General features: G+C 46.1%; 1 protein-coding gene across 1 annotated transcript in view; it reads left to right on the forward strand.

Moving 5' to 3' along the window:
* The first annotated feature begins 5785 nt into the window (after window positions 1-5785).
* The window catches only part of MRPL42 (mitochondrial ribosomal protein L42), a 34444-nt gene continuing 13060 nt past the window's right edge, over window positions 5786-27169 (forward strand). Inside the window, exons 1-4 of the mRNA XM_082252763.1 lie at window positions 5786-5953; window positions 8475-8532; window positions 14624-14708; window positions 26373-26530. Of these exons, the coding sequence (XP_082108889.1) occupies window positions 5845-5953; window positions 8475-8532; window positions 14624-14708; window positions 26373-26530 (410 nt within the window). The 5' untranslated portion in view covers window positions 5786-5844. The remainder of the gene's footprint in view (window positions 5954-8474; window positions 8533-14623; window positions 14709-26372; window positions 26531-27169) is intronic.

The following is a 27169-nucleotide window of genomic DNA, read 5'->3' on the forward strand; positions in this document are numbered from 1 at the left end:
GAACATATGGATTCTGTTGAGCCAGAGTAAGAAACGATACTGAGATAATGGTAGGATGGGAAGACAATGTACAGCGGGGGCTGGTAAGGCGTTGATCACGATTTACCTGTTGGCCGCAGGCAGATCGCGCACAAGTTCCTGCTATGCTGGTCCCTCCCCTCAGCCTCCACTGGTTTCATCTTGACTGCAGAGTGGTTAGCGGGAGGCAGCACAGTACTGGATGGAGGGCAGGAGCAGTAGCATCCTCAGTTAACCAGCAGGTGATTGGTTGCTAGGATGCCAACAAGTCCTAGCAACTAATTACCAGTTTGTGAAAAGTTAACTCCAGCAGATCTTGTTTGTTTGTGTTGGGGGGGGGGGTGATGTGGGAAAAGAACAGTGGGGTGGGGACAGAGGACATTAACGTGGGGGGCAAAGGAAAATGCTTTAGGAACCAGAGACCGGAAGACACTGTTTTGGGGAGGGCACTGGACTCGATTGTGGGGGGGGGGGGGCAGAGGACACTACAGTTGGGGGTTCAATGTGAAGGGGACAGGGGGAAAAAGATACTACTGCGTGGGGGGGGGGGGGGGCAGAGGACACTACTGTGTGGGGGGGGGCATAAGACACAACTGTGGGGGGGGGAAAGGACACTACCATGGGGGAAGCAAAGTACATTACTGTGTGTGGGGGGATGATGAACCCGCACAGATGTCACTGAAATCGCCCCAGAACTCGCACTGAATTGCCAGTTTTACATTTTAAACCCGCCTTCAGTGTAAACCTAGCCTAAAAGTTTGGCTTAAAAAAAAAATAACAAACATGGTATACTTACCTGCTCTGTGCAGTGGTTTTGCACAGAGCAGCCCTAATCCTACTCTTCTCAGGTCCCTCGCCAGCACTCCTGGCTCCTTCCTGATGTGTGCTCACTCCTGAACCCTGCTCTATGCGTCAATAAGAAACATAAAACCGCAGCTCGGCCCCGTCCCCCCTTCTCACTAGCTGTGACTGACAGCAGTAGAAGCCAATTGCTGCCACTGTTGTCTCAGCCAGTGAGGAGAGGGAGTCCAGGACAGCCAAGGCTCTCCTCTCCCTCTGGATCGAGAGGGGGCTTAGGTTAGTATTTGGGGGGGCTGTGGGGGGAGCAGCACACAGAAGGTAAAAAAACCTTCAGCCTTTACAACCACATTTATGAAGAATTTTATGTACATAGAGGGCAGTGGTCAGAATTATAAAACGTAAAACAAAGTGACGGAAATGTATTAAAAGTGGAGCAGACAGAATCTGGAGCTTCAATTAAGCTTTGAAAATGAAAACTATGAGCTGTTTGGTTGCCATGCATTGCTGCTCCAGATTCTACCTGGTCCAGATTTGATAAATTCCCCTAAGGGCTCATTCAGACAGGCACTCGCTGAGACATGTTCTCCATGCTGAGCCATTTTATGGTGCATCTGCATCCACCTTGGAGCTGCACGCAGGGAGCCCATAGAAGTGGGCGTACAGATCCACAAACACTGTGCATTCGGATTCAGCTGCTTCTGCCCGCATGTCAAATTTTGACACATTTTGGCAAAAGGTGGCTTGGCACAGAGGACCAGTCTCAGTGCCCATCTGAAAGAGCCCTATGTGTATGTAGTACACGGTGGTGACACCCCTTTAGCACCTGATAGGTTAAATACATGTACAAGCTATTGAGATTTGAGCACAAGATTATGTTTTCTCTGTTGTATTGCAGGTCAGTGACCAGATCTGAACCTAGTCGGTCTCCCCCACCTTGGTTCTTTATGCCCCATGTTGGCATGGTGTCCACCGTAAAACATTTGCAGCGGCAAAGCAGTGTGGCAAAGCACTCTTCCCACTAGGGGAGAGTAGGAAATATCCTGCCATGACTTATTGGCCCAGCAATGACAGCTATGTTTCACGTTCCAATGAACCTGACTTCAGACTGAACACATGCTTATCACTAGTGGTTAGCACTCCTGTCTTGCAGTACTGAGGTGCTTGGTTTACATCCAAACCAAAATATTATCTACAGAGTTTGCACGTTCTCTCTATGTTTACATGGGTTTCCTCCCACACTCGGAAGACATGCTGGAAGGTTAATTGGCCCATGTCTAAGCTGGCCATGTATGAATGTGAGATAGGGTCCTTACATTGTAAGCTCCTTGGGGGCAGGGATTGATGCCATACCTGCCAACTGTCCCGTTTCTGCCGGGACAATTCCAGCAAATAGGAGCCTGTACCGGGTAATTTACCTTGTCCCGGCCCGTTAATTGGGCTGCCCCCATTACCGTTCTTTTTTTCAGCATTCAGTGATTGGTGGGCAAGTCAGGGGCGGCCACAATGACAGTAAGTGGAGCTGTCAAAATGAAGCATTGATGTCAGGGTGGGCGGGGCCAATATGTGGGGCTCCGCCCCTTTGTCCCATTCATAGACAAACAGCCACTGGCCGGGGAAGAAGGTGGCAGGGGGCGGGACCATTTGTAACTACTGAATTTGCATTCACAGCGGTGTATAATAAACCTGAATTTTACACCGTTGTGGGTACACATATAGTAGTTACAATTGGTCCCGCCCCTGCCACTTTTCTCCCCGGCCAGCAATGTATACACACCGCCGATGCCGGCTGTTTGTCTATGCGCGAAACAAAGGGGCGGAGCCCCGCATATCGGCCCTGCCCATCCCCGACATCAGTGCTTTAATTTGACAGCTCCAATCACTCTCATTGTGGCTGCCCCCAGCTTGCCCACCAATCACTGGCTGTCTTGGATAGATGTTACACTGCATATCCTGCTCGGCTGCACTCATGCATCTGATGTCACCATTGTTCCCTCTGCTTCTGTATACTGCTAATCGAGATTTTAAGCTAAGTGTGCAATGTTTAACTAATTCCTGAACCTTGCACTCTGTACATCACTTTCCTGAACCTTGCATCCCATACAACACATTCCTGAACCTTGAACCCCGTACAACGCACTCCTGGACCTTGCACCCCATACAACTAAATTCTAAACCTTGCACCCCATACAACTCATTCCTGAACCCTGCACCCTGTACAACTCATTCCTGAACCTTGCACCCCGTACAACGCACTCCTGAACCTTGCACCCCGTACAATACACTCCTGAACCTTGCACCCTGTGTAATGTAAAGGGGTCTAGAGGTGTCGCCCCATCAAAATGCTCTTATTGGTGTTACACTCACCTTTAATCCAGCGCCGGGCAAAGCTTCCTGGCGCTGATCTTCATGCCCCCTTCTGATGTCGGAAAGGGACGTTGTAGGATCAAATTTACCTTTGGGCTCAATCCCCTGGTCTTTTTCCTACCTAGCAATACACCTGAATAACAGTATTACCCCAAGAGCCCTGTAGGTGCCCCCACCTGGTTGAGCTCTTTCTCGGCCGCCAGCCTCATCTTGGGGTCTATGGTCCCCTGCAGGGCCTGGATAATCCAGTTCTGATCCATTGCTGTGGTAATCAGAGCTGATTACTCGGCTCAACAGCGGATGCCGGGATCAAGATGTCCCTTTACGGCCGGAATCCTCACACTGCTGCACGGCATCCATAGACACTCTAGGCGCCCATACTGTACAGAGGAGCATGCGCAGTACGAGACAGTGAAGCCAGAACTGGTTGCAGGAGGGGTCGTATTGTACAGAATGAGGTCACTGTACGAAGTGGGATGTCAAAGAGGAAATTGTAACATTGTCAGTGTGTGTGGAATACTCTCATTCTGTGATACAAAGTATAACATTAGAGGAAGAAGAAGACGTGTTTTCATTTCTGGGTGCATCAGGCACACCCCCGCCTATCCTTGTATAGGTGTTACAGGGGCAGGAAATAGGGATAGATCTCCAAAGCGGGGTCACCAACAGGAATGACACTCTTCTTCATTGTAGCTAAAAAAGGTATTATTTAGGCTTGCTACCAATCTATTTTAAAATGATTCCATGAGATATATTTAGTGGGTATAGAAAAGAATCATCCCCTTTAAAATAAATGACATTTTGTTGCTTTGCAGCCTGAAATGAAGACAGACACAGTTTTTGTTTTATGGAGCTATATTTACTAGTGCAGCATTGTGATGAGAATTTTAAATTTTAGGCAGAAGTAGTGCAGCCCTTTGGACAGGAAGTTAGGGAAATTCTCCCTAGTCCTGTACAGAAAGACAGCACAAATCTGACAAAGGTTCTTACTACAGTATTTCATACTGAAAAGTGAATTGAAGGCAAAGTATTTTCTTTTTCATTTTGGATAGAGTAAGGGAAGGTTATACCCCTATAATTTTTTTTTTTTTTTGCCATCTGTGTCCCATTGAGGAGATTTCCCCTCACTTCCTGTCCAGAACTAGTATCCCCCTGTGGAAGATTTCCTCTCTATTAACTGCTTTCCGCCCACCGTATAGTGAAATGACAGATGGGAGGGAGCACTCATATGACATCCTCCCATTCTCGCCACGTATGTGGCACGTGGGGGTGCGTGGCGAACTGTGGTGTGTTGTGTCCCTAGGACACAGCGCATCACTGATCACAGTAAAGAGCCTATGATGTAGGCTCTTTACCATGTGATCACAGAGTAAACAGAAAATGTCGGTTATCAGCATTCCTCTCCTCACACTGACAGCGCATGAGGAGAGCAGTCGGTGAGCAGCATTCCTCAGTTGGGACATCTGCAATGACAATCAGGGCACTGGTCATCAGTGCCGCTCTTCAGTGCCCACCAGTGCTGCCAATCAGTGCTTATCAGCCATGCCTGTCAGTGCCCAACAGTGCTGCCTTTTAGTGCCCATCAGTGATGCCTGTCTGTGCCCATCAGCGCCACCAATCAGTGCTGCCTATCCATGCCCATAAGTGCTTCCTATCAGTGCCGCCTATCAGTGCCCATCAGTACTGCATATCAATGCCCATTAGTGCTGCATTTCAGTGCCGCCTATCAGTGTCCATCAATGCTGCACATCAGTGCCAATCAGTGCTGCCTATCAGTGCTACATATCAATGCCCATTAGTGCTGCATATCAGTGCCACCTATCAGTGCTGTCTATCAGTGTCCATCAATGCTGCATATCAATGCTAATCAGTGCTGCATATCAGTTGCGCCTATCAGTGCCCATCAGTGCTGCATATTAGTGCTTCCTCATCAGTGCCAATCAGTGCCACCTCATCAGTACCCATTAGTGAAGCCTCATCAGCGGACATCAGTAAAGGAGAAAAGTTACTTATTTACAAAATTTTATAACAGAAACTAAGAAAAACATATTTTTTTTCCAAAATTTTCTTTTTTCGTTTGTTTAGCAAAAAAAAAAAAAAAAAAAAAGAACTGTGGTGATACCACCAAATGAAAGCTCTATCTGTTTAAAATAATGATAAAAAAATTTGTTTGGGCTCAGTGTTGCATGACCGCGCAATTGTCATTCAAAGTGCAAAAATGCTGAAATCTGAAAATTGGCCTGGGCAGGAATGGGGTGAAAGTGCCCTGTACTAAAGTGGTTAATATTCTGGTGTCAACCCAAAGTTTGGGATTTTCTTTTACTTTTGGTGATAATGGTAAACAGAACAAATAGAGAGGGTACATCTCCCTAATGGGAGGACAGATAGCAATAAAAACATGACATCCCTCTCCACTCTGTCCAAAACTAATAAAAAAAAAGATTTGCTTTTAGTTCTGCTTTAATATGAAGAAACGATTGTGAGTCTATCCATGGAGAGGAGGCATTCTGTGTGCTGTGTGTGATGTAGATTAGTGAGGTGTATACGTCGTCATGGTAACCAGGGGACAGGAAGTTCCTTGCACTCTCCTCCAGTCCACCCTGGTGACCCGGATGTTTAGTGCTGTGTGTACGGTTTCCGCTTCCTCCGTCGGTCATCATCATGGCGGCAGCTGTAGTAATCGGGTGCCGGGGGGTGTTGCTCGGTGTGCGGGCTGTCCGCTGCTCCCTGCCGGCTGTATTTGGGAGAGGAAGCACAGGGCGAGGCGGAGGTGAGGTGACACATGGCAGGGGGTGTGTGGGCTCTGTGTCACCTTTATATACAGCAATGATCCCCCGACCTTCTCACCGATCATCAGTCTCTCTCTGACCTTTCTCTTATTAGCACGCATGCGCTCCAGCATCACCTATTCTGTATGTACACCCCAGGTGTCCACCCTGTGGCCCCTGAAGATAGTGGTCTGTGTTTACTCAAGGCAATAAAGGAAAAATATTCTTCAGACCAGCTTCTAGTAATTACATAGGTTTGCCCTATTTCTTCTTCTTCACCCCTTTTTTTGTGCTGTCTATATTTTTATTTTTTATTGATCTTTTATTATGGATCTTGCTGAGAGAAAAATCAAATGTGCACCAAATAACTGTTAAAGGGGGTTTTCCGATGTACAAATGTAAAGGGGTTGTGATGGCACTGATGTCTAGCAGTCTCATGAAATGTGCCTCAGGTTTATGGCTGTTTCCAGAATCCTGTCAACTCCTAAAGCATGCCTGCAGTCTCTGACCCTGGCCATGTCTTGTGGCGCGCCTGCGGTCCCTGGCCATGTCTTGTGGCATGCCTGCCATCCCTGGCCATGTCTCGTGGCGCGCCTGCGGTCCCTGGCCATGTCTCGTGGCGCGCCTGCGGTCCCTGGCCATGTTTCGTGGCGCGCCTGCGGTCCCTGGCCATGTCTCGTGGCGCGCCTGCGGTCCCTGGCCATGTCTTGTGGCATGCCTGCCATCCCTGGCCATGTCTTGTGGCGCTCCTGCGGTCTCTGGCCATGTCTCGTGGCGCGCCTGCGGTCCCTGGCCATGTCTTGAGGCGCGCCTGCGGTCCCTGGCCATGTCTCGTGGCGCGCCTGCGGTCCCTGGCCATGCCCTGTGGCGCACCTGCGGTCCCTGACCATGTCTTGTGGCGCGCCTGCGGTCCCTGGCCATGTCTTGTGGCGCGCCTGCCGTCCCTGGCCATGTCTTGTGGCGCGCCTGCCGTCCCTGGCCATGTCTTGTGGCGCGCCTGCGGGGTACCTGGCCATGTCTTGTGTCGCGCCTGCCGGGTCCCTGGCCATGTCTTGTGGCGCGCCTGCCGTCCCTGGCCATGTCTTGTGGCGCGCCTGCCGTCCCTGGCCATGTCTTGAGGCGCGCCTGCGGTCCCAGGCCATGTCTCGTGGCATGCCTGCCATCCCTGGCCATGTCTCATGGCGCGCCTGCAGTCCCTGGCCATGTCTCGTGGCGCGCCTGCGGTCCCTGGCCATGTCTCGTGGCGCGCCTGCGGTCCCTGGCCATGTCTCGTGGCGCGCCTGCCATCCCTGGCCATGTCTCGTGGCGCGCCTGCCATCCCTGGCCATGTCTCGTGGCGCGCCTGCCATCCCTGGCCATGTCTCGTGGCGCGCCTGCGGTCCCTGGCCATGTCTTGAGGCGCGCCTGCCATCCCTGGCCATGTCTCGTGGCGCGCCTGCGGTCCCTGGCCATGTCTCGTGGCGCGCCTGCCATCCCTGGCCATGTCTCGTGGCGCGCCTGCGGTCCCTGGCCATGTCTTGAGGCGCGCCTGCCATCCCTGGCCATGTCTCGTGGCGCGCCTGCGGTCCCTGGCCATGTCTCGTGGCGCGCTTGCGGTCCCTGGCCATGTCTCGTGGCGCGCCTGCGGTCCCTAAACATGTCTCGTGGCGCGCCTGCGGTCCCTGGCCATGCCTTGTGGTGCGCCTGCTGTCCCTGACCATGTCTCGTGGCACGCCTGCGGTCCCTGGCCATGTCTTGAGGCACGCATGCGGTCCCTGGCCATGTCTTGTGTCGCGCCTGTGGGGTCCCTGGCCATGTCTTGTGGCGCGCCTGCCGTCCCTGGCCATGTCTTGTGGCGCGCCTGCCGTCCCTGGCCATGTCTTGTGGCGCGCCTGCGGGGACCCTGGCCACGTCTTGTGGCGCGCCTGCGGGGACCCTGGCCACGTCTTGTGGCGCGCCTGCGGGGACCCTGGCCACGTCTTGTGGCGCGCCTGCGGGGACCCTGGCCACGTCTTGTGGCGCGCCTGCGGGGACCCTGGCCACGTCTTGTGGCGCGCCTGCGGGGACCCTGGCCACGTCTTGTGGCGCGCCTGCGGGGACCCTGGCCACGTCTTGTGGCGCGCCTGTGGGGTCCCTGGCCATGTCTTGTGGCGCGTCCAGAAGAAGATTTCATAAAGAAATGCAAACCTACATGTGCATGATAAGGAAACCTGCATATTTTTAAAATGTAGGTTTGGATACACTTTGCTCCGAAGCTTCCATTCTGATATGCAGACAAGGGGCCAGCTTCCATGGTTGCCATTTCTGATTTGCATATCAGTGATATGAATTCCACCTGACCTCTGAAATGATGTGCATGTATCTGGTGGTGCCTTCTTTACAATGAAATGTCCATTTAGTACATGTGATAGCACACAGGTCCACTTTCATTACAGTTATTGAATATATTGATATGTGTTGTCTACATACATGAAACTGTTTGGCTTAAAGTCCCATGATATTACCATTTGAATATAAAGCTCTAAATTATATTTCCCTTCTCAGATCAAAGTTTACACTGTGCAAAATCAACTTATTCAGCTCTTCCTGATGACTACAACTGGTATGTAATTTTATTCTACAGGCTGTCTACCTGTCCTTTAACTGTATGTAAACCCTAACAGTATACTTTTGGTTTGCTAAATATACTATTTACATTTTTTATATATATATATATATATATATATCTGTTTGAATAAAAAAAAAAAACAAAAAAAAAACACCGGTAACAGTTTTTCCAAGAATCTTCCAGTGCAGCTACCTGAGGAATGATTTGGCTCCACCTTCAACAGGAAACACAAAACAGAAAGAAATTAAAAAGCCCCCCCCCCCCCCCCCATCCTCAGTTGTTGTAAGCAAAGAGCCTCCACCAATGTACACAAGGGGAATTTTTAGGTAAAAATGCAACAGTTTCAAACACCGTCACTTTAAACCAAAAACATCTGGCTGGGAATACGGACACTGTCCTGGAAGATTCTTGGAAAAACCATTCGCAGTAAGTGTAACCCCAGTTTTAAATCATCTTCCAGGACAGCTACTTGGGAGGATAAACCAGTAAACATACCTGGGGATGAGGTGGTAGCAACTGGCCAGAACTTATGAATGCTGAAATAATAGTTTCTCTAACAGGGGTGTGGACATTTTTTAAAAACCTACTTGTCCAAGGGACTCAGACGTGGTCCCAATTTACTTGCCTTGTTAAAAAAAGAAATAATTTTAACCAAAACTGTATTTAAAGCGGAGTTCCACTGAAAAGGGGAACTTCCGCTTATGTCTCCTCCCCTGCTCCGGTGCCACATTTGGTCCCACTTCCCTCGGACTTCGCCGCAGTGAGGTACATCAGAAGTTCGGCCCCCCTCCTCTTTCCTCTGCTTATAGGCTAGTAGGAGAGCGCGTCACGCATGCGCAGTAGGGACCCCACCGTGAAGCCGCAAGGCTTCACTGCCAGGTTCCCTTACCGGCAATGGCGGTGGCAACATCCGAAAGCCGATGGAAATATTGGCTGTGGTGCCGACATTGCTGAACTCCAGGACAGGTAAGTGTCCTAATATTAAAAGTCAAGAGTTACAGTATGTGTAGCTGCTGACTTTTCATTTTTGGAGGGGGGAGCAGAACACAGCCCTAAATCTGAGGCGATTTAGGAATGTCTGTGATTTTTTTTTTTTTAAAGAGGCTTTAGGGCAACCTAAACTTTCAGCCTGGGCTCACACTATTGCGAACACAGAGATCGCATGTGATTCTAACCACATTGCTGTGCAGATCACATGCGATGTCTGTGCAATGCAAATTCAGCCATACAGTTTGTACGGCTGAACTTGCATCCCATTCGCACAAAAGTGGTGCAGGAACCTTTTTTTTCCCACACTGGAATAAGATCGCATGGGTGTTTACACCCATGCAATCCGATTCCTGTCTGAATTCACATTTCGCACTGCAATCAGATCTGGGGGTGTCATTACCTTTTTGTATTGACACCCACAGCTGTTCGTAGAGGGCAGTATGAACTGCCTGCGGGAGAGATTCGAAAGGGGAACCCGCACTAGAATTGTGCTGGTTCCTGCATCACAGTAGTGTCAACCCAGGCTTAATGTTTTTAATCTTGTGCTGTTTATCTCCTCACCTCCCTGCCTGTCTCCAGCACCACACCCAGGGACTAGCAGGGAAGGGTGGGACCTTGCAGTTTAACAGGAAAGGGGAGTGTCGGGCTCTCTCCTAATGCTCAGCAGAAGCGAAAAATGAGGCACCGGCCCCCATGAGAAAAAATAAATAAGTTAACATTTTTCCTTCAGGTTACCCTCACACACAGAAGCACTTGGGTGCTGAGCAGCCAAATCAAGCTCTGGTGTCCGTTTTTTTTTTTTTTTTTTTTTTCTTTTTAGGAGCCTAGAAATCATTGCACCAGCAACCAGCAGATCGCTGGTGAATTGCAGGACTCCTGCAGACTGTCAAGGTAATCTGACTGCCTGTACATCAAAACAGGCAGTTTGACACTGACAGTAAGAACTATAAGCCCCCATTCACACTGGGGCGACGCTACTTCCTCGGAGCGGCCGCCACGGACTTCGTAACATTGAAGTCTATGGCGGTCGCCTCCTGGTCGCCCCAAAGAAGCTCCGGACCCTTTTTCTGAGTCGGAGCGACTTGTGTCGCTCCTATCAGAACGGGTCCGCAGCTTCCCTATGGGAGGCGACCTGCGGCGACCTGTGAGGCGACCAGGTCGCCTCACAGGTCGCCCGAGTGTGAACCGAGGCTAAACCGACATCTGCAAAAGATGTCGGTACTTGTAGTTGTTTATTTCAGAGAACTCTTGTGAATGAATAACGAGGCCCTGTGGGCGGAGCTCCACATGGCCACACTCTTTTCAAATAGTGACAGCTGGTATGGGGAACTTTTACCCGCACTGCTGTCATACAGAGGGCTTGGATCGCCGAGCCGCTGCAGGAGCGGGAACATGTTACATGTTCCACCCTAAATGATCCCAAAGGTGAAGTTCTCTTTTAACCCTTTCACTGCCAGAGCTGTTTTTTCATTATTTGTTTTTGCACACGTTTAAAAAATAATTTTAGGTCTGAAGATTACATAAAACCCCCAAAACATTTTTTTTTTTTTTTTTTTGAAAGCAGACACCCCAGAGAATAAAATAATGGTAGTTCCAATTATCACACGATATTACCACAAAGACGCAATAAATTATGCAATTTTTTGGTAAAATGTATTTTTTCTATAGGCAACACTTTAAAAGACTGGACAAAATGTAACACTGCGCTATTGAGGGGAACTGCTGACACTTGGAAAAATACAAACTTCCAGAGAATTATATAATGCGAATAGTGCAGCGCTAAAGGACATATAAAACCATGCAAGTAATATCGTGAATAAATAAATAATAGTCCCAAATAACAGCACTCCAGAAGATAAGAAGCCGTAAGACCATGCAAGGAGGAAGGGCTGACTTAAAGGAAGAAATCAACACACTTCACACCCCAGGTGCAATAGGGATCTCCTTACCAGAAAACTATGACCACTAAATGATAGGTGGTCAAAGCAGGCATCTAATCATAAAGACAGGAGAAGCTGCATGGGATCCACAGTATTAACAGCACCAATAACCATTCCTCAGATATTCCCGGTAACACTCGGAGAGAGTAGCAGTCATATACAAAGGAAAGAAGATGCTCCAATAGTGCATTAAAAGTTGACAGTTTTATAAAAACATATAGCTCATTACACTCACATTTGGGAGATGATCATCAGGCATTCAGAATCAAACAAACAGCTGTAGCGCATCGCCGTGGCATTCCTGTGGGCTCCGTCCAGCGCCGACCCGGCTTCCTGGGGGCTTTAAAAGCTCCTTATAGGTCATAAGTTTAGTGGTATGGAGTAGGTCTGGTCCTAGAATTATTCCTCTCATTCTGGCGAACGCAGGAATATGTAACGTGTATGGTAATCGACTCTTTCATGCGTAGGCGACCCAAGACCTGCTTTTACATTTTTTTATATATATATATATATATATATATATATATATATATATATATATATATATGTGTGTGTGTGTGAGTGGGGGGGGTGGATTTTATGTGCTTGGGTGTAATGAAAACGTTTTGTTTTTCATCACTTAGGGGACAAAAAGTCCTGTATGTGATCATTTTTGGTGACAGGTTCTCCTTAATGAGACATCCAGGGACCAAAAGAGATCCACTGAATGTCATAAAGTGCGGATTGCACTGCTTTACATTCTTTCCTGGCCCCCTGATGGCTGGGGAAACTCAACAGGGACCCAGAAGTGATGTCATACACGTCACTTCTGGGTCAGAAACAAGATGGGGAGGAGAGTGGACATGTGTCCACTCCCCTCCCTTCTACCCAGTGGCACCCACTATGCCAGTCCTGGGCCCGCAGATGGGCAAGTGGGGGAGGGGCAATTTACTAGGGTGTGTGGAAGCATTTGGCGGTAGCACAGCTGCCCGAATGCTTCCATCCGACAAGCAAATTTTGCTGCTTGCCCACAGCAGGGTTAAATGTTAAAAAAAAAAAAAAAAGAAAATAGCTGCCCTGCGCCCAGAACTACATTTCATGGGCGTCTGGTGATATGAATTGTGCATCCCTGTTCTAATCCATCAGGCCATGATACTCTAGGAGGCACTGAGCCCTAAAAAAGACAACTATATAAGCCTAGAAGTCAGATTGTCAATCTAATTTCATGAAAACCAAAAAGGGCCACAACCAGCACCTTAGTGGTTCTAAAGCCTGAACATTTTTCATGCAATCTGTGCATTAGGGTAAAAAAAATGTTCCACTACCCGTATCGTTCCTTCATTCCCCTTAAACTTTCCTGAGTCCTCACTTGATCCTGTGCTGTGCCCATCTGTAGCAGCTCTTCCCACTCTCACAGGCTTTGTTAAGGGCAACTGTCAGTCAAATCCTGTGACAAGCAAGTAGTGGAGCAGAGCAGAGCCACGCTGTCTGTGGATGCAGTCAGCGCTGCTTGGGATGAAGCCCATAGGTGTGCCACCATAGGAAGCCACTTCCAGCGGACGGGGTCCCAGAAGAAGAGGATGGGGGTCGCTCTGTGTCTTATTTAAAATAATAGACTTTGCAATCACTTTAGGGTACTGGGCAACAAATCCTTTTTAACACCTTCCTGGAGTTAATCCAGAACTGTAGGAAGGGAATATGATTGTATGCAAATTTCTTTTTGCCACCTATAAAAATGTCTTCCAAACCGTATGTAGTTTCCTGGTATCTCCAGAATCTCGCAAGCAGCGTGGGGCAGTTTCCTTAGGTGCTGTATTTTTTGTCGCCTCAGCTGCACATTCGATCTAGAACCGTTGTATGATTTGCAGTTAAACAGAACTAGTATGCAGCCTATTAATTCACGTTGGCACAATGGTAGCTGTAAATCTCATTTTTAGCCTCACACATTCTCTCTGCGTTTTACCTGTATTGCTGTAAATATGATGGTTTTGATTTATCTGAGAATTACAAAGACTTATTATATTAGTAGTACTGATGTGTATGTAAGTTAAAGTGACACTAAACACTGGTAAAAATAATAAGATTTATTATTAAGTAAGAAAATCTATTTATCTAATTTTTTTTGTATCCATTAATGTTTATTAAAACCTTTCTAATTTTTCTAAGTGAAAAAGAACATTGACCAAAAAGTCAGAAAGAAAACCAATAAAATTTTAATAAGTAAACATTGTGTGTTCCATATTGTCAAAATACACGCAATAAAACCCCTTGCATGGGGACTGAAACAGCTATGCATAGAAGACAGCAGGTATACACTTGTAAAGGTATAGTCCAACTAAGCTTTGCAGAGCAACTTCATGCGTCCCCCTTATCAAACAAAGTTCACCTTTGGGAATATGTTACATATTCCACTTGTTTTTAGGGTGGAACATGTAACCCGCTACCGATTCTGCAGCCGCTAGGCGATCCCCGCACTTAGTGCGAAAGGAAGTTTCTTGTACCAGCTGTCACTTTTTGAAACAAGCGCGTGTCTTTCCTTCACAGGGCTCTTTGAATGGATGAACTAAAACTATCAACCTCATTTTCTGCGCTGTGGTAGTTCATTGGGTCTTCCTGTCAGCGAGAAACTGCTTGTCTGTACAATGTATGGGCAGACAGTTCCCACTGACAGTCTGCAGGAGACCTGCATGGCACTAGCAATTTCTCTATGCAGCGATGTTTACGAGAGCCTTGCTTCTCTGGGGACTCGCACTCCCGATTGGCTTTTGGCAGCATCAGGAGCCATTGGCTACCGCTGCTGTCAGTCAGTCTGTGCTGTGGGTCAATAAGGAGACGGGGGGGGGGGGGGGTAGAGCCGCAGGTTTGTGTGTGAATGGACACACTGAGCCGCAGGTTGGGAGAGCACCTGCCTGGGTGCCCCTAGAGCAAGCAGCTTGCTGTGGGTGCACCCTGGCAGGAGGGAGGAGCCAGGAGCGCCGGCGTGGGACACGAGAAGAGCAGGATTTGGGCTGCTCTGTGCAAAACCACTGCACAGAGCAGGTAAGCATAACTTGTTTGTTATGTAAAAACAAAACAAGGCTTTATTATTGCTTTAAACATAAGCTCAAATTTCTATACTTAGTTGTTTGGGATTGAACATTTTCATATGGAATTTTTTTTTTTTTTTCACTTATTAGTAAAGTGGAATTGGCAATGACTTCTGATGGGAAAACGATTGTCTGCTACCATCCTTCGGTGGATATTCCATATGAACATACCAGAGTAAGACCTGAAACTAATGACCTGCTTTTGTTTTATTTTCTTTTATTGTACTGTATATAACTCCTAATTTGTATTAATAATGAACCTCCAGTCTTCCCTTATGTGGTAGAAACATGTTTATACACTTCCTCCATCTTTGTAAACTTGTGGTGCAGTTTTTCACACCAGTTATGACAGGGTAATGGAAAGGGAATGATGATTCATGGGAAGGGGCGCAGAGTGTCACCTCATTAGGATGTGACATAGAAATGAAGTGTCATCTGGTATTTCTATTTTGCTGAGGAGTGCAGTTCCTCTGTAGCGGTCACATGCCTTTGTCTGCAGTAGTCTGCTCTATTTAACATCCAGATCCAAAGGCCTTGCACTATCCTACCACACATAAGGTTCTTTGATTTATTTCTTAAAAATGAAATATAGCTTTGCAATTACAATTGTTTGTTTTTCGTGCATTTTATCAGAGATTTGGTTATTGAGCACTAAACAATATATGTCTAAAAGACAAAACCCATGAGGCGTTAATAGTAACTTCCATAGAGGAGGGAGGAATAGAGGAGACGCAAGCAGCAGAGGTACGCAGCTGGGTGACTGTTAGGAAGGGTAGAGGGATGAGTGCCAGGGAGGCCAATCCTGAGTTGGTACACCCTAACAAATTTGCTGAGTTGCAGGTTGAGGGGGATATCAACTCAGGGGTGGCAGAGCTGGAGCATGCACCCTCCCCCAGCTGCCAGGGGAGGGACGGCTCCAGGAAGAAGGGGGGCCGTAACTCAGGAAAGGTTAGAAAGTTTGTGGTAGTGGGGGACTCAATTATCAAGAGGACAGAGAGGGCAATCTGTAAAAAAGATCTCGTGAACCGAACAGTTTGTTTACCGGGCGCCCGCGTTCGGCATATCGCAGATCTGGCAGACAGATTGTTGTGCGGGGCTGGGGATGACCCAGCGGTCATGGTGCATGTGGGCACTAATGACAAAGTTAAAGGTAGGTGGAGGATCCTTAAGAACGATTTCAGGGACTTAGGTAATAGATTGAGGAAAAGGACCTCCAAGGTGGTTTTCTCTGCAATACTGCCTGTACCTCGAGCCACACAGGAGAGGCAGAAGGAGATTAGGGAACTTAACAAGTGGCTGAGGAACTGGTGTAGGAAGGAGGGGTTTGGGTTCCTGGAGAACTGGTCTGACTTCTCAGTCGGCTACCGGCTCTTTAGTAAGGATGGGCTGCACCTTAATGGGGACGGTACAGCTCTTTTGGGGAGAAAGATGGCCACCAAGTTGGAGGGGCTTTTAAACTAGGAGACGGGGGGGAGGGCTCAGAAGTAGAGTCAGTCAGGAGGGAGCAGAGGACTGAAGGCAGCTGTAGGGTCAGCAGCGACAGTAGGTCCACAATGTCAATTGGCAGGTCTGTGCTGGAAAATCTCAGACCAAACCGGAATAAACATAGACGCCAATTGCGCTTAACTTCCGTAAAACTAAGAGGGTATATGCTAATGCCTAGCTAATAAAATGGATGAGTTGGAAATATTAGTACATGAGGAGGACATAGACCTTGTGGGAATAACAGAGACTTGGTTCGACCCCTCACATGACTGGCTGGCAAATATCCAAGGGTATTCTGTGTACCGGAAGGACAGGGTAGGAAAAAGAGGGGGAGGGGTATGTCTCTATGTCAAGAACAATATAAAGGTGATAGAAAGGAGTGACATTACGGATGGGATGAGCATGGATTTAGAATCTGTGTGGGTTGAACTCCATAGGGAAGGAGAAAAGGGGAAAGTAATTGTGGGGGTTTGCTTATAGGCCACCTAACCAAGGGGAGGAGGTAGAGCTGGAATTCTTAGCACTAATGGGTAAAGTGGCAAAATTGGGATCAGTCATCATATTGGGGGACTTCAATTATCCCGACATTGACTGGGACGAGGGGACTACACACTCACAGAAGGCCCGCCTATTCACGGAAACCTTACTGGATAATTACATGTCCCAGTTGGTGGATTCCCCTGATAGAGAAAACGCAGTCCTGGATCTATTGATCACTAATGACCCAGACATAATCTCGGAGGTAGGAGTCCAGGACAACCTGGGCTCTAGCGATCACAGGATGATCACATTTAGTATAAATAACAATATAACAAGGCAAGTGGGGAACATAAGAACCCTAAACTTCAGAAGGGCAAACTTTCCAAAATTGTACTCATTGATGGAAAGGGTAAACTGGGACCAAACCTTGGGATCACTGACCACAGAGGAAAAATGGGAATGCTTTAGGAACATATTAGGCAAAGGCATCTTGCAGTTCATTCCTATGGGAAATAAATTTAGAAGAGACAAAGCCAAACCTGGTTGGCTAAACCGTAGCGTCAAAAAACTTATTAGGGGAAAAAAATTGGCCTTCAAGAAGTATAAATCAGAGGGCACAGTATCGGCTTTCGAGCAATACAAGGAGGCAAATAAGAAAAGTAAACAAGAAATCAAGATGGCTAAAATCAACTTTGAGAGACAAATAGCGGAGGATAGTAAAAAAAACCCAAAGAAATTCTTTAAATATATCAACAGCAAAAAAACTAGGGCAGAGCATATTGCACACATAATTAGCGATGATGGGGGGATGGTTACAGTGGACACTGAAAAAGCAACCGTGCTGAATGCTTTTTTCTCGTCAGTCTTTACACAGGAAACGGAGGGGTACACTGACCATGACTGTATGCTTAGTATTAATACACAGGACTTGCCACTATGGCTAACAGAGGGTGAAATCAGGGAAAGGCTGGATAAACTTAACGCAAACAAATCACCAGGCCCGGATGGCGTACATCCGAGAGTACTCAAGGAACTCAGTAAAGTTATATCGAGACCACTGTTCCTGATCTTTGCTGTCAGTATTAGGACAGGAGATGTACCAGGGGATTGGAAGAAAGCTAACTTGATTCCGATATTCAAAAAGGGCCAGAGGCATATCCCGGGAAATTATAGGCCTGTCAGTTTGACATCAATAGTATGTAAACTTCTGGAGGGGATGATAAGGGACTATATCGTAGAGTTTGCTAAAGACAACAACATCATCAGCAGTAATCAGCACGGGTTTACAAATGGGCGTTCTTGTCAAACCAATCTCTTAACATTCTACGAGGAGGTGAGCTGTGAGCTAGATAGGGGGAGACCAGTGGATGTGGTGTACTTGGATTTCGCTAAGGCGTTTGATACAGTTCCCCACAAGCGCTTAATTTATAAAATAAGGTCTGCAGGTATCGACAGCAGGGTTTGCTCTTGGATACGGAACTGGCTTAAAGGGCGTGTCCAAAGGGTGGTAATAAACAGCGCATACTCAGACTGGTCTGAGGTTGTAAGCGGGGTGCCCCAGGGCTCAGTCCTGGGACCAACCTTGTTCAATTTATTCATAAACAATATTGAGGTCGGGATCAGTAGTTCGATATCAGTTTTTGCAGATGTCACAAAATTGGCCAGGGCAATAACTGCACAGCATGAAGCAGATATCCTACAGAATGACCTGGACAAAATTACAGAGTGGGCAACGACATGGCAAATGAGGTTTAACGTGGAGAAATGTAAGGTTTTGCGCTTGGGGACTAAAAACATAAAAACACAATACATGTTAGGAGGGGAACTCTTGGGGGAATCAAAAATGGAGAAGGATCTGGGAGTCTTGGTTGATGATAGATTAGGCAACAGCATGCAATGTCAAGCGGCAGCTGCCAAAGCCAGCAGAATATTAGCATGCATAAAGAAAGGGATGTATTCCAGAGATAAGACTATAATCCTTCCACTTTATAAAACTCTGGTCCGACCGCATCTGGAGTATTCTGTCCAGTTCTGGTCGCCAGTCCTCAGGAGGGATGTGTTGGAGTTGGAGAGAGTCCAGAGAAGGGCAACTAAACTAATTAGGGGATTGGAGGACTTTGACTATGAAGAGCTTCTACAATCGCTCGATTTATTCTCCCTGGAGAAGAGACGTCTGAGGGGGGACATGATAGCAATTTATAAATATCTTAATGGGGATCCCAGCTTAGAAAAAAAGCTGTTCATTCGAAGGGATTGCATGAGGACTCCAGGGCATACAATGCGATTAGAGGAGAAGCGTTTTAACCTCAGGCAACGTGGGGGGTTCTTTACTGTTAGGGCTACAAGATTGTGGAATTCTCTACCACAAGAGGTGGTTTCTGCGGGTAGTATGGTGGCTTTCAAAAGACTCTTAGACTTACATCTCAAGGATCAGAACATTCAGGGGTATGTGAGATGATTACAGCCACACACACCTACACAGGTTGAACTGGATGGACTATTGTCTTTATTCATCCTCACCTACTATGTAACTATGTAACAGTCCCACGTGATAGGAGTGACATAAAATGTCCAGTTAAGCAGTGAGTGATCACAGTGCTCGGCAGATCCCAACACCAACAGGGAATAAAGATTTTATGCGCTCACCAGAAGGCTAGGACCCAAGGTACCGTATAGCACAGGGGTCAAACCAGGTTGTATGATGTGGGTGGGTAATCCAAATCAGTGTGAAATCCTCCAGTGAAATCTTGTAGCAGGTATATCACCAGAAAGACTCCAATTCGGCCAAGGTGTTGCAAATGAACCAAAGAGGAGCAAAATATAATATAAATATATAATACTGCTAAAATGTATTCATAAAAATAAACCAAAATACACTTACAGACATCCCATGGATATGCACATAACAGAGATACATAGGTAGGCTGTCAGTGGCGTGGCCTTGATGCGCTTTAAACACCCCCCCCAATTGACAAGGCTGCTGACCAAATGTTCTCCCGTGCTCTAAATATCTAGAGTGGGAGCAGTGTAATACAAGTGTGTTACCGGCCAGATCATGAGGTGAAAACATATGGGAGAAAAGCCTAAAAAAGAAATCGAATGCAGCCATCACATCTAATGATTGGTAAGCTGCAATATATCTTTTGCTCCTGCTGCTGTCCATCAAATCTATAGACAGCTTGGGAGTACGCCTGCATGAGTGCCCCCACAGCAAGTAGCTTGCTGTGGGGGCACTCTGAGATAGGAGGAGCCAAGAACTCTGGTGGGGAACCCCAAAAGAGGAGAAAAGTGACAGCTTATTACAATAGTAATACCATTGCACAGAAGAGCAGGTAAGTATGTCATGTTTATTATTGTAGGAAAAAACTGAAGCTTTACAATCACTTTAACTACTTGCCTTCTGTGCACTTAAACACCCTTCCCATCCAGGCCAATTTTCAGCTTTCATCGCTGTCACACTTTGAATGACCATTGCACGGTCATGCTACACTGTACCCATATGAAATTTTTATCATTTTTTTCACACAAATAGAGCTTTCTTTTGGTGGTATGTAATCACCTCTGGGTTTTTTACAAAAAAAAAGAATAAAGACAGAAAATTTTGAAAAAAAAAAAAAGTTTTTCTTATTTTCTGCGAGTAAATTTTGAAAATAAATTTTTCTCCTTCACTGATGTGCGCTGATGAGGCGGCACTGATGGGCACTGATAGGCTGCACTGATGGGCACTGATGAGGTGGCACTTATGGGCACTGATGAGGTGGCACTTATGGGCACTGATGAGGAGGTACTAATATGCCGCACTGATGAGCACTGATAGGCGGCACTGATAGGCGGCACTGATGAGCACTGATAGGCGGCACTGATGAGCACTGATAGGCGGCACTGATGAGCACTGATAGGTGGCACTGCTGGGCACTGGCAGGTGGCACTGCTGGGCACTGGCAGGTGGCACTGCTGGGCACTGACAGGTGGCACTGCTGGGAACTGAGAGGCGGCACTGACGGGCGGCACTGATAGGCGGCACTGATGGGCACTGGCGGATGGCACTGGACACTGACGGGTGGCACTGATGAGCGGCACTGATGGGCAGCACCATCAGTGCCCACACTCAGTGCCCATAGTGCTGCCAGTCAGTGCTCATCAGTGCCTAGATGAGCAGGCACTGATGGGCACTGACTAGCAGCACTATGGGCACTGATTGTGGGCATTGATGGGGGGCACTGATGGCGGGCACTGATGGGGGGGCACTGTGTGTGTATTTTTACCTTTAGTAATCAGGGCACTGGTGATCGGTGCCCTGATTACATTCTCCTGTGTCCCCGGCGCTGTGAGGCTCCCCCTTCTTCCTCACACTGCAGGCTCCGTGTGAGGAAGGAGCGCCGGCGATGAGAGATGATCTCATATGTTTGGACGGCCCGATCACGTGGTGAATGGCCGCTGTGATTGGCCATTCACCACGATCTGTGATCGGCCGTGTCCAAGGGACACGGCCGACACAGATTTTCCCCGCAGCGCGCTCGCGGGAGCGCGCTGGGGGCGTGTCACTGGGAGGCCGTTTAAAAACGGCCTCCCGAAAATTCAAGTCCGCGCTGCAGCCGTATATAGGCTGTAGCGCGGATGGGGGGTGGTTAAATTTTAGACAATGCTGTAATAGGATCTTATGCAGACTGGGAGGCTTGGATAGTAGCTGTCTAAAGTGTGTATGGATTGAGCTACCCCCACTAGCAATTTTTATATATAAGATAAAAGTTATGCCAGTTATAACAGGAAGAGAAGATGTTTTACAAATGTTTTGCCTTCTACCTTCCATGGGTGCTCATCCTTTGGTCCTCCAGCTGTTGCAGAACTACAAGCCCCATGAGGCATTGCAAGGCTGACAGTTACAAGCATGACTCCCAAAGGCTTAGGCATGATGGGACTTGTAGTTCAGCAACAGCTGGAGGGCCACAGATTGAACACCCGTGTACCATTGCCAGAGCGGCCATAGAGTGGTTTTATCTAATTAGGAGATTAAAGAATTCTCCATGGCACTGCGGATATAGTTGCTCCTCAGTTGGAGAAAGCAAGCCTTAGTCTAAAGTTCCTGACATAAGTTCAGAAATGATCATACCAGCATGGAGGTTTTCTTAGGACTTTTAATACATAAAGTACATTTTGAAAAAAAAAAAAAAAAAGCTTGTAGTTTTCTTGTAGTCTCGCAAATATCTGTTAATAATGCAGCTTTCTGTGATGGTGTAGTACTAATGCTGCACGGTTCCGGAGTTCAGAGCAGAGTTGTCCCTCATATAAGCTGTGCGTGCTTGCACTACAAAGATTAGAAAATGTTGCAGGAGGAGTGGCTATTAGCATTGTCACTGCTGATCACCAGCAATTATCTTGTCAGTCAGCACCTGATCATACCCAGTCCTGTCTTTTGGACTGACAGCATGGCTCCTGTTGCTGAAACCCTCCCACAGTGAGCTGCAGTTTCACACACCACGCTTCCCAGAGACACAGATAAAGGATTTGGCTAAAGCCGGCCATACTTAAATCAAAATTAGGTTGGTTCAGTAGGGACTGCCCAAATTTCGATCCATGTATTGGCAGGGAGGCTGTACAGAAGTCAATCTACAAATTGACACTGATCAGTATTTTCTGATGGCGGGGAAGTTACATAGTTACATATACTGTTAGAATACTATCGCTCAGCGGGAAGGATTCCCCCATCCACCTCAAGTGTGTGGATGAGGAAATCGAGTCATTTCTTTCTTTTCATAAAACCCGCTGGTTGAACACAAAAAAAAAGACTTGTTCACACGTATGCGATGTCAGACATTGCATGTGATTCGCAGCGCACTGCTCTGCAAACACATGCGATGTTTATACGTTATGAATTCAGCCATACAGAGTGTATGGCTGAATTCGCATTGCAATCGGACCAAAGTCGCACAGGGCCCTTTTTTTGGTGCGCACCAGAATCTGATCGCATGGGTGTTCACACCTATGCGATCCGCTTAATGTCCAAACTGACAGTTCGCACTGCGATATGCAAACTGATCTGGGGATGTCGTTAACTGTTTTTTTGTGATGAAAATGAGGTGCGCTAAATGGTAACTACAGTGACAATAGCACAATGTAAATAGGATAAACATATACCAAATACAGTGTAAATAATAAGATATGATACAAATTAGTGCAATGACAAATGAAACTGCAAAGTTCAAAATGCACCAAATGTCCCAAAATTAGTGAACCGTGAGTGATATCAAAATGTTCCAAAATTCAAAGGTGAATACAGGTGAATGAAAAATCAAAGTCCAATAATGATCTTCACCAAGTGCTGCAAAGACACCTTAAAACTAAAATAAGACAGGAAATAAGACATTTGAATATCGAGGGAGATGTATTGCTTGTGACTGCCAATGTGGCGTCTTTATACACAATAATTCCGCACGAGATGGGGTATGAAGCGGTTAGCACTTTCTTAGATACCAACCAATACATACCCGTGGCACAGAAATCTTTTAATATTCGGCATGGAACACAATTACTTTTATTACAATCAACGATTCTACCTCCAACGTACAGGTGTAGCTATGGGGGCCAAATTTGCCCCCAGTGTAGCGAACCTCTTCATGGCCCTGTGGGAGGATCGTAACATTTTCTCCAACAGGACCAGAGAACTTATATTCTGGAGGCGCTACATAGACGATACAATTTTTATCTGGAAAGGGAGTCAAGAATCACTGCAAGTTTTTATGGACCAGCTAAATTGTAATAGTTGGGGAATCAGATTCTCTTATGAATCTAGCCCCACATCTGTTAACTTTTTAGACCTTGTGATTTTAAGACATGGCTCTGGTTTTATTACGAAAACATATTTTAAACCAACCGACAAAAACGGTTTTATTACCATGGACATTTGCCATCACCCTAATTGGCTGAGATCGGTTCCGAAAGGACAATTTAAAAGGATTAGACGCAACTGCACACGCGAGTCGGATTTTAAAGAGCAAGCCAATGTCCTAAAACAAAGATTTTTAGAAAAAGGTTATGAGCCACATAAATTGGACCAGAAAATAGAACGAACATGCCAACAGACCCAAGAAGACCTTATTGTACCAAGACTGGCCCATCAGACCAACAATTCTCAGTCAAAATTTGAATTTGCCTTTGTCACCCGTTTTTCCCACAATTACAGGTGGCTCATGTCTTCAAGAAACACTGGAGCATCCTTCAAGGGGATAAAATTTTGGGACCTTCCTTGCCCGACAAACCTAATATGATTTATAGGAAAGCAAGGAATTTACAAGATCTCATTGCCAGTAACCCAGTAGAACAACCTACAGTACCAAAATTCTTCCCAAATATGAAAGGGTTTTTTCCATGCAGAAATTGCCAGATCTGCAAAGAAGCAAAGACAATACGAACCAAGAAGTTCACATCCAACACTACTGGAAAGGAGTATGCCATCAAAGATTTTATCTCTTGCCACACTAAGGGAGTTATATACTTACTCCAGTGTGATTGTGGCCGGCAATACATTGGGAGAACCATACGTACTGCCAGTATCCGGATAGGGGAACATCTTGCTAATATAAGAAAAGGGTTCCCAGGACACAGAGTTTCCCTACATTTCTCCAAATGCCATCACAAAAGCCCAAAAAATCTACAAATTATAGTGATTGAGAAATATACACCTCATTGGAGTGGTAGTAACATGAAAAGATCCATTTCAAGAATGGAAACCTTCTGGATCTATGAGATGAAATGCTTCAGGCCCGTGGGACACAACATTGAATGGGACATCAACGCCCATATAAATAATAGTTGAACCCTTGTTTAGTCTCACATATTATTCTTTTAGTCATTTTAACCATTTTATCATTTTATCGTATATTTTATGGAAATAAATGTTTTTTCATGTAATTTTTATATATTTTAATCTACCAACATTTTTATGCTCATTGTTTATATGATCATTTTAGTACAGGACCTGTTTTGTCCTATTACTATATATTTCCCCATTTCCTGAAGTTGCTTATGTTTATATGCCGGCACAGGAAGTTAGAGGATTTGCAGACTTCCAGAGTCCCGACCTCTATTAACATAGATCGTTTCAAATTATATATTGACACAATATGTCATGTTTCTGTATATCAGAACTAATAGATCGTGATGTTTGGAGTCGATTCTGTATGTTTTCAATGTCGGACTGATCAGGCTGTATGACTTCCGCACATACACTGCGGACACCAGAAGTGGCAATCATCCTGGAGCTTCTTAAAGGCGGATGTGGTGGCGCGCACGTCCCTCCTATCTCAGCAGAAGCCTATTCAGAGGAAACGTCGTTAGAGAGGAGGCGTGTCGCGCCGCCACAGACGTCACGCACAGCCCTGTCTGCAGCCGGGCTCAGCGTATCTACTACCACTACCGCTATTATTGCCATCCTTTAATGTAAGTGCATTACCTTATTCAATAAACGTTCACCGGGGATAATACACTATGGTCCGTTTATCTTTTGCCCCACACATGTCCATCTGGGGGAGTAAATAGTAGCACGAACTGGCAGCAGGAGCGGGACAATACTATTGGCAACCAACCCATTGGATGAGTATCCACAACTGGATTTACCTTGCGCTTGGTCTATCCATTGTTTGGTAAGAAGCCATCGGTATTATACCACTGGGTGGTGACTTAAAGATATCTCCTTTCCATCTAAAGATCAGAGCCTTCTCTGCGTTCCACCTTATCCCATCTGGTAAGGAGGAACACTAGCTGGTGGCGGGATTCTTTACCCACTTAACACTGGAGACATCACTATTTAGTTTTAAGGTGTCTTTGCAGCACTTGGTGAAGATCATTATTGGACTTTGATTTTTCGTTCACCTGTATTCACCTTTGAATTTTGGAACATTTTGATATCACTCACGGTTCACTAATTTTGGGACATTTGGTGCATTTTGAACTTTGCAGTTTCATTTGTCATTGCATTAATTTGTATCATATCTTATTATTTACACTGTATTTGGTATATGTTTATCCTATTTACATTGTGCTATTGTCACTGTAGTTACCATTTAGCGCACCTCATTTTCATCACATTATCACACAACATTATTCAGGTAGCAGCTTTGATTTGTCAGCGCACCCCTAATTTTTCAATGTTAACTGTTTTTTTGACATCCCAAGCGATTCGCATATGGCAGTGTGAACTGCCTGCGAGTTGAATGCGATGCGGGAACCCACTGCGGATTCGCAGGGTTCCCGCATCACATGTGTGAACCGACATATGAAAGGTAAAAGTTTTATTTTTTTTGTTTACTTTGAGGCTTGTGTATCACATAGTAAGTCCCGGTTCACACTTGTGCGATGCGGGAAGGCTGTGAATTTGCAGCCTGTTCCCGCATCGCAAACGCACATCTGGCAGTTCACACTGCCATATGCGATTTGCAGGGGGTGTCAATGAAATGTTAACGACACCCCCAGTTTGATCGCATATCGTAGTGCGTTCTGACAGTTCGCACAGGATCGGATCGCACAAGTGTGAACCACTGTGCGATCTGATGCGGCTGGAAAAAAGGGTCCTTTGCATCTTTTGTGCGGGTGCAGTGCGAATTTCAGCCATACAAAGTGTATGGCTGAATTTGCACCGCACATCCGATCGCATGTAATGAAAGGAGCAGTGCGCTCCGATATTTAAATGCGATCGCTGCACTCGCAAGAGTGTGAACCAGCCCTACTGTATTTGGGGCTTGTTTACTGTTCTACAGGATCTTTTTAGTTGTACTTTAAAATAACCAAGTTTTCTGTGTTGCACTCTAGGATATTAGATTTCCTATAAAGCTGCGTTTTTGGAAGCTCTCACTGAATTTGTAACTACTGTTTTGTCCAGCCTCTTCCCAGACGAGACCCAATAGAGAACCATGAGGAAAATCATGATCAGGTCTTAAAAGCCAGACTGATTGATACAAGTTCAAAACGGGATCCAACAATAGAAGAGCTCAGTAAAATGTTCTATACCACCAAGCACCGATGGTACCCTGTAGGACAGTAAGTTAAAATCATAGCATGTCTACCTTTTTACCATTCTACTTTTCTATTTATATGACCAAAATCCAAAACCAGAAATAATTACTACTATCCATTTCTCACAAATCTCTAATCTAGTATCTTGATGATCACACGAGTCCTCTTTGACTGAGATTTTGACTTTCACATTGCTCATAGGACACACAGGCATTCTTTCCTACAATGTACTCTTTTTTTTTTTTTTTAGTTAAAGTAGAACTTCATTTTGGATAGCGCAAGGGAGGTTTATAACCCCTGTCATATTTTATTTGTCATCTGTGTCTTATTACAGAGATTAACCTTCACTTCCTGTCCCATAATCCAAACAGAAAGTGAGGTGAAATCCCTACAAATTAAGGTACTTCTTGGGGGGACCCCAGCTCACCAGAACTAGTGTCTCCATTGGAAGATATCCCCTATATTACTTTTCTGGAGACAGCCCAAAATTTGGGATTTTCCTTTACTTTCAGTGATCATAGTAAATCGGACAAATAGAGAGAGGGAATCTCCCTAACAGAGGCACAGACAGCAATAAATACTGACAGGGGTTCGAATGAATCTCCCCTCTATCCAAAACAAAAAAAAAGTTTTGCCTTTAGTTCTACTTTAACCACTTAAGCC

This window comes from Pelophylax lessonae (assembly GCF_965119305.1).
Source record: "Pelophylax lessonae genome assembly, chromosome: 4".
Taxonomy (NCBI): domain Eukaryota; kingdom Metazoa; phylum Chordata; class Amphibia; order Anura; family Ranidae; genus Pelophylax; species Pelophylax lessonae.